Raw genomic sequence first — 14,273 nt, 5'->3', positions numbered from 1 at the left:
TAACAAAGCGAAAAGCAATTATACAATTAATAAATTCCTCTAATCAAAAGACGAATCCCAACCCAAAAGCTATCTGGTGTATGCATGCTTGTTGTAGACATCGCCTTAGAAATAAAAAGTGAAAGCAAATTGCAAAATAGAAAGTGGTGCCTCAAGCAAAAACTAGTAAAGTAAACAACGGATTATCACTAGGAGTCCCACTTCAAACCAGTAATCATTAGAAATAGAATATTAAGTGCCATGCAGTCTTTTGGTAAATAATATAACTGTAGTATTCGATGTAAGAACAAAAACATCCATATCAACACAACATGATATCATAATGGACACTAGGTTATCTTCCACTTTATGTTAGGCTAGCTAATGGTTTTGACAGACTTTTGGAAAAGTGAAATATGATTACCATTATCAAAATTTCCTATCTCATCTACAATCTAACGACCAATGAAAAAGGAAGTGGTCATCCTTATCAAAGTTATGAAGTAATCACAGTAATGAAGTGTACAACTTAACCTCCACTTGCTAGGCCACCAAGCTTTAAAATATTTCTGCAAGCTAAAGAAGGTTTAAAACTTCAAGTCAAATATTTCTAGAATATAATTGGTAAGAATCAAAATGAAAGTGTCTCACCAATCAGAGCATAAAAGCTAACAACCATAGTTCCTCCAAAAGATTTGCTATTCATATATACTCCTTGCCCCTAATTATAAGACTCTTTTCACTAATTTATGTCCCTTAAGAAAAGTAGTTAATTTAGTCAATCACATTATATCTATCAATTAACTATATTATTATTCCAAAATTACTCTTTTCTTAATTGCTTCTCATTAATATTTGAAAAGAAAATAATTAAGTAAGAGTATATAGGAAAAAAATAATTAATGCACTTAAAAATTAGAAAAAAATCTTATAAAAAGAAATATACAAACTTCTTGAAAAGGATCTTATAATTATGGACATATATTTTCTCCACAAGGTTAATCATGTCTATATATGTGAAGCCAGAAAAAGTTTTCATCCTACGGGAACAAATTGATAAAGAAAACAAATGATAGATGCATCGTAGATGCCATTCAAGGTCACTAAATGGAAGCACAACCTGCTTAAATTTGCAGAACACAACAACTTTCCATCTCTATTTCAACCCACCTTAAGGTAACCAAAGTGTTCAGACGCATATGTTTATCAAACATGATATATCTATAAAAAATTTCAAACATATATGTTCAAAAGCCTTCAACGACCAATCAACAACAGTCATTTCCCAACCAACAACAACAACAAAAAGAAAGAAAGCATGTCGTAAGAAATATAATATCATGGTTATTTAAAACTTGAAGTTGTATCTTCAAATTTAAATTAATCAACTTTGAACAGCAGGATTTGTTGGGGAATTTGAAAAGAGATACACAAAAGAACTCATGGGTTTAGGGCTTTAGAGGGAATGTAAATAATACATTAACAAATGTGTAGAACACAGGTGGCTATGAAATGTGGGTATGATTGTTGAATGTCTTCATAAACAGAACAACACCTGAGGTGAAGGAAGCAAGAATGGCGAAGACTCCCTGCCTGGAGCGCAAAAACTCAGTCCATGTCAATGGCCTTGTGACCTCAACAAAAACCTTCTGAAACTGTTGATTCAAGTCATCCAATGAACCAGTGTTATCTATAACTATATCAGCTTTACCCCTTTTAACATCCAGTGACATTTGAGCATTAATCCTATTCCGAGCATCCTCCTCACTGGATTTGTCTCTCGCCAAGAGCCGCTGAATCTGCGTCTCAGGATCAACCCATACAACAATAATGGGCTTTGTGAACTTGTCCATCTTGGCCTCGAATAACAAAGGCACATCAAGAACAATGACCTTGTATCCCTTCATCCATAGCTTCAAAACCTTCCAAAATATCCCACGTGATATGTAAGGAGCTAGCAATCTAAAACAACATCATAACCCAAACTCAAAAAGAGAAATTCAATAATCTATCCAAATGCAACTAAATGAAAGGGAAATTATGAATACCGGTTGAGAAATTGACGCTTATCCGGATCGGAGAAGACAATTTGGCCAAGCCTGGGTCTATTGACTTCTCCATTTTCAAGAAGAATTTCGTCCCCAAAAGCTGCAACGACTTTCTTCCAACCACCACTCCCTTTCATTAACACCTCCTGCATAGTATTCCAGTAATCACTCACAGACACAGAGTTTAATTTGACCGAAATTGAAAAAAGGGAGAAGGAACTTACGCGAGCGACAACGTCAGCATCTACAATGGGAACATCATGGGACTTGAACAGATTGGAAACGGTGCTCTTTCCAGACGCTATTCCACCCGTCAGTCCAACGATCCTCATTCCCTTGATCAATTTCAAGTAGTTTGTCAAAACCCAGATTTACCTGGGACAGGGAGGGGTTCAAAACTCGGATTAAATGCCAATGTCTTTTCTTCCTAAAGATTAAAGCCTATATAATTATTATATGTATTCCTTTAATTTACTTGTAATCAAAATTATTAACTTGTTTGACATTCTCAACTCAACACAAGCATCTTTAATTTCAAATATCTTTTAGTTATCTTAAACATTTTGGTGCGACACTTTCTTCCAAAAGCGCAACTGGTGTAGTGGTATCATAGTACCCTCCCACGGTACTGACCGGGGTTCGATTCCCCGGTTGCGCATACCTTTATTTATTTTCTATTTTATTTACATTCTTTTAAAATATGAAATGAAATGACTACTTCGTCTATGTAAAATATATAAATTTTGTTTTAATTTCAATAAATTATTTTCTTTTTTTTCATTTATCTACACTCTGAAGTCATTATTTTCATTCCAGTATTCATTTAAAAGTAGTTTAATAGAATTCATTTTCGGAATTTTTCAAAAGAGAAAATATCAAGTTTATTATATTTTATTGTATTAATTTTGAAATAAATTTATAAAATAAAATATTGTGAGATGAAAAAAATTAATTAATTAAATAAATAGATACTATATTTGGAATTTTGTTTCATTTTTATCATGTTATGTTTTTAAATCTAAAAAATAATAATAAATTTCTATTAGATTCAGTCAAAATATTTGATTCTATCTTACATGTTCTATTGTTTATTTTTAAATAAATATTTATATACATAAAATCGTTTTAGAATAAACATAAAGATGAACACAACCGTGTGAACGTGAGATAATGAATTCTGAAGATCCAAATGAAGAAATCATGCAATAGATAATGAAAGTGAAAAAAGATTTAGAAAGACTTTCTTAGAAAATAGACTCACTTCTCCTTTTTGGAATTACAATTTTCTTCTAGTCCATAGTAAATTAATTTAATTTAATTTAATTTTTGTAATATATAAATATAATTAAAATTTTCAGGTTGTTTAATTATGTTATAAATGATTGATTTTGTTTCATAAACTCTATTATTTATTTTTAAAGGAAATATTTATACACATAAATCATTTTAAATATATATGTACTAACAACAAATGCGACCCATGCTTACGGACTAGCTTGTCTCAAAAAATTGTCGCCAAAAATAGTATACAAAAGGGGAAAGAAAAGAAAAAGAAGAAGAAAAAAACATAAACAGTTATTTGGAAATCAAAATTTCATGGTATATTAAGATCATATACTATAAAGTATAAATAATTGTCTTTAAATTTTTTAAAAAATCAATTTAATCTTTAAGTTCTAAAAATAATGAATCAATTTGTTTTTAAAAATTTTTAAAAATTTAATTTAATCCTTAAATTCTTAAAAATAAATTAATTTGATCATTAAATTCTTAGAAATGAATCAATTTGATTCTCAAATTTCAAGAACTTAAAAATAAAATTGAATCATTTAAAATAATTTGAAGATAAAATTAATTTATTTTGAAAATTTAAATAGCAAATTAAATGATTTAAAATAATATGAGAATGAGTGAATAATTAAGACGGTATAAACGTTTTGATTTGGAAATGGCGGGTTGGGAGAGGGCTGCGATTCTTGTTCTGCTTAAGGAATCCTGCCGTAGCCAGAAGCAGGTTCGAGAAATTCAAGCGCAGCTCATCCTCCAGAAAATCTACCCAAACACCAGAGTCGCTCAACACTTCATCGGTGCGTGCCAATCACACGGCCTTCTCAACACTGCTCTTGTTCTCTTCACCACCCTCCTCCCCCACCCCCACGTCTACACCTTCAACACCCTCATCAGAGTCTTCTCCCAATCCCTTACCCCGCACACCCCTCTCTTCATCTACACCCACATGCGCCGCTACTCCCTCCTCCCCAACAACTTCACTTTCCCTCCCCTCTTCAAGTCCCTCTCCGACACCCGCCAAGTCACCCAGGCGCAATGCGTCTACACCCACGTCCTCAAACTCGGCCACCACCAAGATATCTACGTCCGCAACTCCCTCCTCGACGTCTACGCCTCGTGCGGCCACTTCGCATTGTGTCGCCAACTGTTCGATGAAATGCTTCACAGGGATGTTGTGTCCTGGAGCGTGTTGATCACTGGGTACAACAGCGTTGGCGGCTACGACGATGCCTTGGTTGTCTTTGAACAGATGCAGTATGCGGGGTTTGTTCCTAATAGGGTCACGATGATAAACGCGTTGCACGCTTGTGCTCACTCTGGGAATGTTGACATGGGGGCGTGGATACATGGTGTCATAAAGAGGGAGGGTTGGGAATTGGATGTGGTATTGGGGACGGCGCTGATTGATATGTATGGGAAGTGTGGGAGAGTGGAAGAGGGGTTGAATGTGTTCCGGAGCATGAAGGAGAAGAATGTGTTTACTTGGAATACGGTTATTAAAGGGCTAGCTTTGGCCAAGAGTGGACAAGAAGCAATTTGGTGGTTTAACAAAATGGAGAAAGATGGAGTTAGACCGGATGAAGTGACTTTGTTGGCGGTGCTATCTGCGTGCAGTCACTCGGGTTTGGTGGACATGGGTCGAGAGATTTTTGGTTTGTTGGTTGATGGGAGGTACGGGTGTTGTCCTAATGTCATACACTATGCTTGCATGGTTGACGTGTTGGCGCGTTCTGGGCGTTTGAAAGAGGCTGTTGAGTTCATGGGATGTATGCCTTTTGGACCCACCAAGGCTATGTGGGGATCGTTGTTGGTTGGTTCTAAAGCTCAGGGTGACTTGGAGTTGGGTCTGCTAGCGGCTGGAAAGCTCATTGAATTGGAGCCGGATAACACTGCATATTATGTTCATCTATCAAATCTGTATGCGGCGATGGGAAGATGGACTGATGTTGAGAAAGTGAGGGGGGTGATGAAGGATAGGCAACTGACCAAGGACTTGGGGTGTAGTTCTGTGGAGGTACAACACCAGAGGAATGTTGGCGAACTTTTGGCATAGTAAAACTCTCTTACCATTTAAGCGACTATGTAGGAATTAAACCTCTAATTACGTGCTTATAAGATATGGTATCTGCTAACCAAGTTGGTCTCTTATCATTATCATGTAACTTAAGATGGAATACTTGTCACTCCCTCCAAATTGGTGTTCAAGAGGATATCATGATGTAGTAGTTCACAAAAGAAATACTACACGATAGTAACATACTTTGTTTTTTTTTTTTTTGAGGAAATGATAGTAACATACTTAACAGTTGAGATAATACGTATACTACATTACTCGATGGACCTACAAACCAACTGGCTATGTGCGCCTTCTGCTGTGTCTTTTAATCGTGCAAGGCATTGACAACATTGCAGCTCGACTTTGGGACTGGGATATTCTACTCGTTTCCCCACAACAAGAATCTTAAAAGTTTACACAGGATGTATATTTTTGTACATTTCATCATGCCATTCATTCCATTCCATTTAGGTCTCAGCAAAATAGTTTCTTGGGAATTTGGATGCATCTTTATTCATTTGGGGTGAAGATCATATGCTTTAATATCTTCGGATGGAATTTATGCTCCATGCAATTTTTTATTTATCATAATCACTATGAAAGTTTTATTGATGGAAAACACATTGTTATTCTAATGAAATGCTAGGAAAGCAGTTGTGAAATGAAATCGTTGATTGCAGATCATGTTTGAAATCAAATGTAAGGGAAGGAATGCAAAATCGCTGTCAATTAGCTGCCTTCTAAGGTAATATGGATTATCTCTCAATGCATTTATTTTCCACTTGACTAGAAAATGTTCATTTTTCTTTATCAATCCAAGTTTCAATGATTTCATGTTTAATCGTCGGAAAATAATTTGTAATGCTTTATAGATTGCCACAGCTCTCGTGCACATACGATAATACTAATACACAACCAGATTAGGAGATTGCAGATTTTACCATAGCTCTCAATATTTATTATTAAAAAAATAGAAAACTATATAATCACAAATATTACAATGGAAGCAACGAGGTCGACCCTGAGTTACTAATAATGGGGTCAGTGTTACTTCAGTATGCATATTTACATAAGCCTAACTAAGCAGAGAAACGCAAGCGCTAAGGATTTCTTCTCTCCGCGTCTTACAAGGCTGTTTCTGGTTCTGGCTTTAAAAAGTTGCGATGTTCCAGCTGAGTCATCTCCCCTCCACGTACTGGATCAAATTGGCATCTATAGAAGCTGCATAAAACAAATCCTGCAATTCATTACATCATATAACACAAGCGTCCACCTTTTTGGGATATGAAAAGGTCCAATAAACAACAAGCATACCAAAAACACAAAGCCATAGATATATGTTAAGATTTGTCAAAAGAGCCATGAGACCTATGCAACACACATGAATAAAATTATATGGCAAAAACCGAATGCTTTTAGCTATCTGCTCAATTGAATCATTAAGTTAAATTTGGACTCCATTAGCTTTATCTTATCTTACAAATAATAAGTATGAGACGAGTAGCAAACTTAGAATTCTCAAGATCATTCTTCAAAGTGTCAGCTCAGTGATACTGCAGAGTGATACTGAATGCATTATTATCATGTTTTACGTATTACAATAGAATCTGCGGCATCTAAAACAAACAGAAAAGCTATCAATAACAGCTTAGAGAAAACACCATTTAGTCGTTTCTTCAAACCATACCTTCCATCCATGCCAAGAATAATGACTGTATTCTTTTGGAGACCAAATGCAACTGTGTAATGAGAGCCCTCTTGTAAGTGAAACTGAGCAACTGACCACTCAGAATTGAAGTACTTGGGCAACACTCCTATAAGAGCAAAGTAATACATAGAATCAACAAGGGAAAAGGATATTAATCACCGTACTCTTCCTAACTGACAGATTTTTTGAAAAAAATAATTGAATAGATAAAGCACTTCATACGCAGACAATCCATATCCAGTCTATATTAATTCAAAAATTCAGAATTAAAATACGGAGAAATTTCAACAAATTTTTTTTTTTTGGGGGGGGGGGGGGGGATCAGTTATACAGACAGCTGTTGAAACTAATAGTATCAATTTACAATGAAAAATATGAGTTTGAGTTAAACAGACCACAGCACAACACACCAAACAGGTAGTACTTCTGACATAAAAATTCAAATAAAACTTTGTTGACCCCCAAATTCATGTGTTACAACGCTTAACACTGAAAAAATAGGGTGAAACTCTGTGTGTGTGTGTGTGGGGGGGGGGGGGGGGGGGGGGGTATCATCTTGTCTTTGAAAGCAAAATAATTGATGTCATTTAAAATATTCTATCAAACAATCGGTGAAGTAAACAATTCTCCCCCCTATTCTAATAGGCCACCTTTGTTACCCAGAGAAAAACTAGTGTGACAAACGTCTAAGCCACTCAAATATAGCTTTTGAAGCCAAATTCAACTATGGAAGACAAGGATAAGTTTTAGAAATTGTTTTCAGAGTCCAACTTTTCAGTGTCCCCAAAAATCAAAGAAATACTCCTATAAAATAGATAAGGACCAACTATTTGCTTCTATTAGCAAAATCTGATATTGAAAATGAAATGAAATTAATGTGCTTATCAGTTCCATGTAAATATAATTTTTCCCTTTACCATTTATTACAAATTTTATTCCAATTAATATATTTCTAATTACATTTTGGTAAAGTTAACTTAAAAAGTTATTTACAGATATTACATAAATGAAATCAATTTCACCCGCAGCACTTTTGCATAAAGAACAAGCAAACAACATATAACCAATTCTCTTCGAAATCTGAAATCTCAACACCATTATTAAAACTTCAACATCAGCACGACAAATAGACAAGCCCATAAAATGGTACTGTAGAAAAGATTGTAAGAGAGAAAATGAAAAGAAATACTCTAGTAAAAAAAACTACCTTTCAATTTAATGAAGGAGCGAGATGAGTTAGATAGGGTAACGGCAGCCTCTGAATTGGATGAACTTTGTGTCTTTTCCAGCTCGGGGATGTTAGAATGTTTCTTAAGGCTGAATACATGGACAGTACCCTTATCACTTGAGACCGCTAGCCACTGAGCAGTAGAAGAGAATGCCAAACTACAAATCTCAGCAGTATTCGCACCCCTTCTCACCTGAATGTGACACCCAATAAACTTTATACCAGAGAACCAAAATGTTTAAAATAACCACACAGTAAAAACTATAGCATCAAATCAGAGAAAATAAACTAACATACACATTTACTACCTAACCCTACTTATAGCTTTAGCAATTCAGGCACAAACTCAGAAATTACAGACATCATTCAAATCCCCAAACCAAACAAACACGAAACAACACATACTTCCTGAAGAAGCGTGCCGTGATCTGTGTCGAAAATCCGAATCAGCGTACCCTTGGTGCTGGCGGTGGCGATTAACTGTCCATCAAGCGTGAGAGCGAAGCAAGCGATTCTGGAATCATGCGCTGAGATGAACTTGGTCTTCTTCTGCGCGTAGTGTTCCACGCGAATCTGACCCTTGTGCAAACCGGGGCACGCGAGAACGAGAGAATCGGACAGCTGCGAAACCGCACAGAGCCCCTTAGGGTTTGGAACGGTCTCAATCTGGTGCACGAGCTTGAGGTCCGCGAAGTTGTAGACAAAGATCTTCTGTTCGACGACGACAATGATGCGGTCGCGGCGGAGGCGGACGCCGCGCACGGCGGCGCGGAAGGAGAGCTCGCCGATGCAGTGGCCCTGGTGGTCGTCCCAGATCATGACCTTGTTGGGCGGGTACTGAGGGTTAGGCCCGCCGCCGACGAGGGCGAAGATGTTGCAGAGGAAGAGCATCTCCACGTGGCCGATTCCGCCGCCGTCGAAATCGCGCCGGAAGAGCTCGCGGAAGGGGTCGCAGTTGTAGATGCGGAAGCCGCTGTCGGCGGCGGCGGCGAAGCAGGCCTGGTCCTGGTTGAAGGAGAGGTAGAGGAGCGACGGCGGCGGGAGCGATGGGGAGGATTCCGGCGGCGATGCGTCGGGGGAGTGGTGGTGGTGGGGCGGTGGAGATTCGGGTTGCGGAGGCATGAGGGAGTCGAAGTCGAGGGTTTGGGATTGATCGGGGAGGAAATTAGGGTCTGGATTTGAATTGGGAGAATTAGGGTTTGGCCATGGAGGGGAAGCGCATGCGGAAAGGGTGGCCATTGAAGAATGAGAGAGATCGGTGGATTTCGAAAACGAAAATATTCTCTTCAGCTTCCCTCTCCCGCTAAGCACGCAAAGCAAAAATATCACTCACTGTTTTCTTCACTTTTCAGTGTTAGTTAGTTCTGGTAATTACTAGTAATAAATGAACACTTTGAGATAATTCATAATTACCGAACACGCTATTCCAAACTAGAGAAAAACATAAGAACGTAAAAGAAAAAACGCCGTTGCCGGGGATCGAACCCGGGTCACCCGCGTGACAGGCGGGAATACTTACCACTATACTACAACGACTTCATGATATGTTAATGCTTCTAAGTTTTACATAATGGTATCCACTTCATCTCTCCGTTAAGTCACTTGACAGCTTTTCACGTATCATTATTTTTATTCTCTCCCAAAACGTGACACTCAATTGGCTAAAAAAGGAAATCATCTTCCTACAAATAATGTTTCTCTCTGTCATTGAAGTTAATTTTTATCGGTAGTTTGTTCGAGAGAAAGAGAGCAAATCTCAATTATGGCCACAAAGTTCTTGAAATATCTAACTCTTGGTGGTTCGATACAATTTCTTAACCTTTCTGGTGCTACAAGGAAAGGATTGTTTGTGATGTGTATTTTGGTTATACCAAGGTTGATCGATTCCCTTTAGAATGCATTTGAAATTATTGTTAAAAATGTAAGCTCCACTACCTACGGCTACGTATAATAAACAAATGCATAACTCGCAAACAATCCTTTTCTTGTTGGAGTGTTGAAGAAATTATATAGTACTAGTGGAAAGACCTGCACCTGCAGATGGAACTTGGAATCTTTGAGAAACTCCAAAACCCAGATTAAAGCTTCCTTAGACCTTACCATTGGATTGCCTGCATCAATCATGGAGACCAAAACTGCTGATCCATTATTTTCTGTCCAAACTATGAAAGGTGTGTCTGTTCTTCTCCTATTCCCTTCGAATATCTTGCTCGAATTATTATTTTTTAAATAAAAATTAATTATATTTAATATTTTCAAAATATACAAATAATTAATTTTTTCCATGTTAGAGAAAAATTTAAAATTATTTTAATTGATTTTTTTTTATGTAAAAAACAATGGTACGTAACAGTTAGACTGATCCCATTGGAAGATACATAGGAAGGTGGGGTACATTATACATAATACATCCATACATCTCTTCCATTCTCAAAATTTACCATGTTTTCGGTTAAATCTCTTAGGAAGAAAAGCTCCACCAAGTCAATACACATTTAAAATCAAGTCCTTCTCATGGCTTTCCAAGGCCTCGGTACAAAAATGTACCTCCGAAGAGTTTGAAGCAGGGGGTTATAAATGGTATATGCATGCTCTTTTGCTAATTCAGTGATCCCTGTACTTTTGCTCATTGAACATTACAAATTAAATACAACCTTATTATAAACATTTTCACCACATTGATAACATTATTGATCTTGGCTTGATACTTTGTTTATGCTTTTCCATCTTCTATATATATTGTGAATTATGAATCTGATGCACAATGGACCTGCAGAACTGGGAACACGAAAGGGGTTGGTGAAGGTCATGTTTCTATTTATTTGGTGCTTATGGACTCAAGTTCGTTACCTGCTGATTGGGAGGTCAATGCAATTGCAAATTTTTCTGCATATAATTTCATTGACGACGAGTATGTTACTACTCAAGGTACAGCTGTAGTTCATAAATTTCAAATTTATCAACATTTTACACTAGCATGTAGCAACTAGCCAGTAAGATTCGTTAATTTCTTTGTTATTGCATTCCAGTCTTTATGCTATATGTTGGCGATTTCTAATTTATACAAATCTTTCTCTGTTTTAATTATTTTTTTGGTGAATACGTGTTTTAATTTATTTATTGGTCATGCATGTGTTTTGATCAAACGAGCGAAACTTATCTATTAATGACATTTTCAAAAATATATGAAGAAGTATGATAAAATTTATTATCTTAACTTATATGTTAACGAATTGAAATGCAGATACAAATGTAAGCGTTTCCATGTGCTGAGAACTGAGTGGGGTGTCACAAAATTCATTGACATAGACACAAACCCTTCAAATGGATTATCTGATGGACGATACCTGTGTGTTTGGAGCTGAGGTTTTCGTTGCCAAGACCACGAATAAAGGCGATTGTTTATCTATGATTCATGGTTCTATCCCTCTTACCCATAGTTGGAAATTTAATAGCTTTTCCTTGGCAAAATCAGACAAGTACGAATCTGAATCATTTGTCGGTGGAAACTATAAATGGTATATATACAAATACTTTTAAGTTTCAACTTTCTTATGGTTGATTTGTTGTTTGAAATTGAATTATTACATGTTTATTATTAATTAATTTTAGGAAATGTTTTTTTTTTTTCCAGAAGCTCTGTGAAGAAATGAATAAAAAAGATTGTTTCTTTAAGATAAATTATACTAAACACATACTAATTTAATTGCCAAATTATGTATAAGAAGATACACGAGAATTCAGTTGGTTCTTATGCAAATTAATTTAAATGGTCAAATTATACTAAGAAGATACTTTTAAAGGCCAACTTATTTTAGAGGTAGAATTTAAATGTTTACTGTTGTGATGTTCTTAATGCATATAACCAGGACCAAAAATCTCTTTGTTCTTTGTCAAATCTGTTTTTTAAGGAAGCTCCTAATGGAATCGTTGAGGGAAAGGGCAACAGTATCTCGTTATTTTTAACTTTGGAAGTCTCAACTCTGCCCCCCAACACTAAACTCGTTGTGGAATGCATATAAAAGAAATTCGCATGCAATCCGATAGTGTTGTTTTATCTCCAACAGTTTTTCCTATCCTTTCTAACTTGACTTGGTTCCTCTTGTAGTTTGTGGTAAGTTCGACGTGGGGGGGGTCCAGACAGCTTACAGGCCAGAATAATGGTTTTTTGGAGAAGGATACTTGCATCCTTCAAGCTGAATTTACGATTCTTGGCTTAATGACGCCCCGAATTGATGTAATAATTATACATGTATAATTTGATCCATTAGCTCTATATATATACATACTATTTTTATAGATATAAAAAATATTTAATTCTGTGAGTGATGCTAAGTGACAAACTCATAATCGTTCCTTTCAAAATTAGTAAATTCAATCAAATTAATATAATTTGTTGGATATTATTTCCGAAATCGATTGATTAGAGACTCAATATTACACTTTTTTCTGAAATATTTAATTAGGATAATCAATCATGACAAAAATAGTCTAATTAATAAAGAAAATTATAATTATTTAATTATGCAATACTTAATTACACAATAATTAAGATAATTACTCAATTATAATATACTTAATTACATAATAAAGGAAATTATCATAGTATAATTTTTATAATTTGAAAATTCAAACTATTAATACATTCGTATTTAATTGATAGTACTTATATATATATATATATATATATATATATTTCATATTTAAGGAAATTATTACCAATGATTTTTATGATTTAAATATTTAATATGTATTCTAATTGCATTTTATATCATATTCAAAATTAATTGAAAAAAGCTATTTTATTACATTTTCTATTTCTTATTTGTCGTGGTTGGAAAGAACGTTTACTTACCCACAAAATTGTGTTTAAGATATTTTAATTTTAGTGTTGATGTTTTATTTATCTTAATTAGAAAAAATCAATTGAATAAAAAGTAATTGATATCTAATGTTTTTTTAACAATCATTTGATTTTTTTTTTGTCTGTATAAGTTTTGAATTTTTTATTAGAAATAATCAATCAACATTAATTTGTTTGAATTATTTAGAATATATACATTAATTTAAATCTAACCATGTATAATTAAATACAAAAATAGAAACAGAAAAATAATATAATTTTAATTTTGATAGATAAAATTATTTTAAAATTTTTATAAATTACTTTAAATTATAATGAATTTCATTAGATTTTATTAGAAAAATAAAAAATAGTTGTGGATGTGATGTCTTGATTTCGCTTTTATAACAATCATTTGGAATTTTTAGATATATTATGGATATGGTAGATTTTTTTTTTTATGGTTTTAACGATTCTATTAGTATTTGACGTAACATCAATATATTCTTATAATTATGTTTAATTAATATATAAATAAATATTTTTTATTAGTATTTAATTTTTAATAATAAAAACAATAATATAAATATGGTAAAGCAATATTATTTTACAACAATTTATGCACTTTTTTAAACAAAAAAAAAAACAAAAATAGATCCCGTAAGTATCTTTATAGTAGAAATCAAAAACATGTATTTTCAACAACTTGCATATCATGTTTAATAAACTTAGATAGACCCCCTCGGTTTTTATCTTAATTAAAAATAGTTAATTGATTAAAAATCTTATCATTAATGACAAAAATAGGATATTCATACCAATAACATAATTAAAAAAAAAAATTAAATCAACTTAAAAAAATAAGTAAAAAAGAAACATGTAAGATATTACTAAAATAAAGAATCATACCTAAGACAATACCTCAATAATAATTTTTTTGAAACATGTGGGATACATAAAAATACATTCAGGTATTTATTTACATTTTTACTAGTATAAATTTATTAAAATTTGAAATAAATAATTAATAATATATTAAAATTATAATAAAATAAAAAATTGATTCCTATAAATTATAAATATAAAATTAATATCCATATGCAAGGTATGAGACACTAAAC

General features: G+C 34.2%; 3 protein-coding genes, 1 long non-coding RNA gene and 2 other non-coding genes across 8 annotated transcripts; 3 read left to right on the top strand and 3 right to left on the bottom strand.

Moving 5' to 3' along the window:
• Positions 1–1,238: 1,238 nt before the first annotated feature.
• LOC114398996 (dephospho-CoA kinase-like) lies at positions 1,239–2,462 on the bottom strand. Its single transcript, XM_028361092.1, has 3 exons — positions 2,252–2,462; positions 2,028–2,173; positions 1,239–1,941 (listed from the first exon to the last, which is right to left on the bottom strand). The coding sequence occupies exons 1-3, from the start codon at positions 2,357–2,359 to the stop codon at positions 1,485–1,487; spliced, it is 711 nt and encodes a 236-aa protein (XP_028216893.1). The 5' UTR covers positions 2,360–2,462; the 3' UTR covers positions 1,239–1,484.
• A 152-nt stretch (positions 2,463–2,614) lies between these two features.
• Positions 2,615–2,685, top strand: TRNAG-CCC. The gene has a single exon. It is a non-coding gene; the product is annotated as a tRNA-Gly (tRNA).
• A 1,278-nt stretch (positions 2,686–3,963) lies between these two features.
• On the top strand, positions 3,964–5,627 carry LOC114400188 (pentatricopeptide repeat-containing protein At5g56310-like). The gene has a single exon (XM_028362510.1). It carries the CDS (start codon positions 3,976–3,978, stop codon positions 5,368–5,370), a length of 1,395 nt encoding a protein of 464 aa, XP_028218311.1. The 5' UTR covers positions 3,964–3,975; the 3' UTR covers positions 5,371–5,627.
• Positions 5,628–6,293: 666 nt separating this feature from the next.
• On the bottom strand, positions 6,294–9,686 carry LOC114400189 (autophagy-related protein 18a-like). Of its 3 annotated transcripts, none has more exons than XM_028362512.1 (4): positions 8,715–9,686; positions 8,289–8,502; positions 7,035–7,187; positions 6,294–6,594 (listed from the first exon to the last, which is right to left on the bottom strand). In XM_028362512.1, the coding sequence occupies exons 1-4, from the start codon at positions 9,546–9,548 to the stop codon at positions 6,551–6,553; spliced, it is 1,245 nt and encodes a 414-aa protein (XP_028218313.1). In that variant the 5' UTR covers positions 9,549–9,686; the 3' UTR covers positions 6,294–6,550. The 3 variants fall into 3 exon arrangements, with proteins under 3 accessions (XP_028218313.1, XP_028218314.1, XP_028218312.1); XM_028362513.1 differs by having other exon boundaries at positions 6,294–6,610; positions 7,061–7,187; XM_028362511.1 differs by having other exon boundaries at positions 7,061–7,187.
• An 87-nt stretch (positions 9,687–9,773) lies between these two features.
• Positions 9,774–9,845, bottom strand: TRNAD-GUC. Its single transcript has one exon. It is a non-coding gene; the product is annotated as a tRNA-Asp (tRNA).
• Positions 9,846–10,064: 219 nt separating this feature from the next.
• Positions 10,065–11,862, top strand: LOC114398485. The gene is made up of 3 exons (XR_003663605.1): positions 10,065–10,480; positions 11,086–11,237; positions 11,554–11,862. It is a non-coding gene; the product is annotated as an uncharacterized LOC114398485 (long non-coding RNA).
• Positions 11,863–14,273: the final 2,411 nt, after the last annotated feature.

Source organism: Glycine soja, chromosome 19, assembly GCF_004193775.1.
Source record: "Glycine soja cultivar W05 chromosome 19, ASM419377v2, whole genome shotgun sequence".
Lineage (NCBI taxonomy): Eukaryota > Viridiplantae > Streptophyta > Magnoliopsida > Fabales > Fabaceae > Glycine > Glycine soja.
This window is presented reverse-complemented; position numbering and strand designations above follow the sequence as displayed.

What these genes read in the sequence shown, in the direction of transcription:
- LOC114398996 (XM_028361092.1), bottom strand. Translation starts at nt 2,359, where the DNA reads ATGAGGATCGTTGGACTGACGGGTGGAATAGCGTCTGGAAAGAGCACC. An exon ending in ATGCTGACGTTGTCGCTCGC is followed by an intron (nt 2,174 to 2,251) that starts GTAAGTTCCTTC and finishes AATACTATGCAG; the next exon opens with GAGGTGTTAATGAAAGGGAG. An exon ending in AAGCGTCAATTTCTCAACCG is followed by an intron (nt 1,942 to 2,027) that starts GTATTCATAATT and finishes ATGTTGTTTTAG; the next exon opens with ATTGCTAGCTCCTTACATAT.
- LOC114400188 (XM_028362510.1), top strand. Translation starts at nt 3,976, where the DNA reads ATGGCGGGTTGGGAGAGGGCTGCGATTCTTGTTCTGCTTAAGGAATCC.
- LOC114400189 (XM_028362511.1), bottom strand. Translation starts at nt 9,548, where the DNA reads ATGGCCACCCTTTCCGCATGCGCTTCCCCTCCATGGCCAAACCCTAAT. An exon ending in ACGGCACGCTTCTTCAGGAA is followed by an intron (nt 8,503 to 8,714) that starts GTATGTGTTGTT and finishes TGTCACATTCAG; the next exon opens with GTGAGAAGGGGTGCGAATAC. An exon ending in ATTCTTGGCATGGATGGAAG is followed by an intron (nt 6,595 to 7,060) that starts GTATGGTTTGAA and finishes TGTTTTATGCAG; the next exon opens with CTTCTATAGATGCCAATTTG.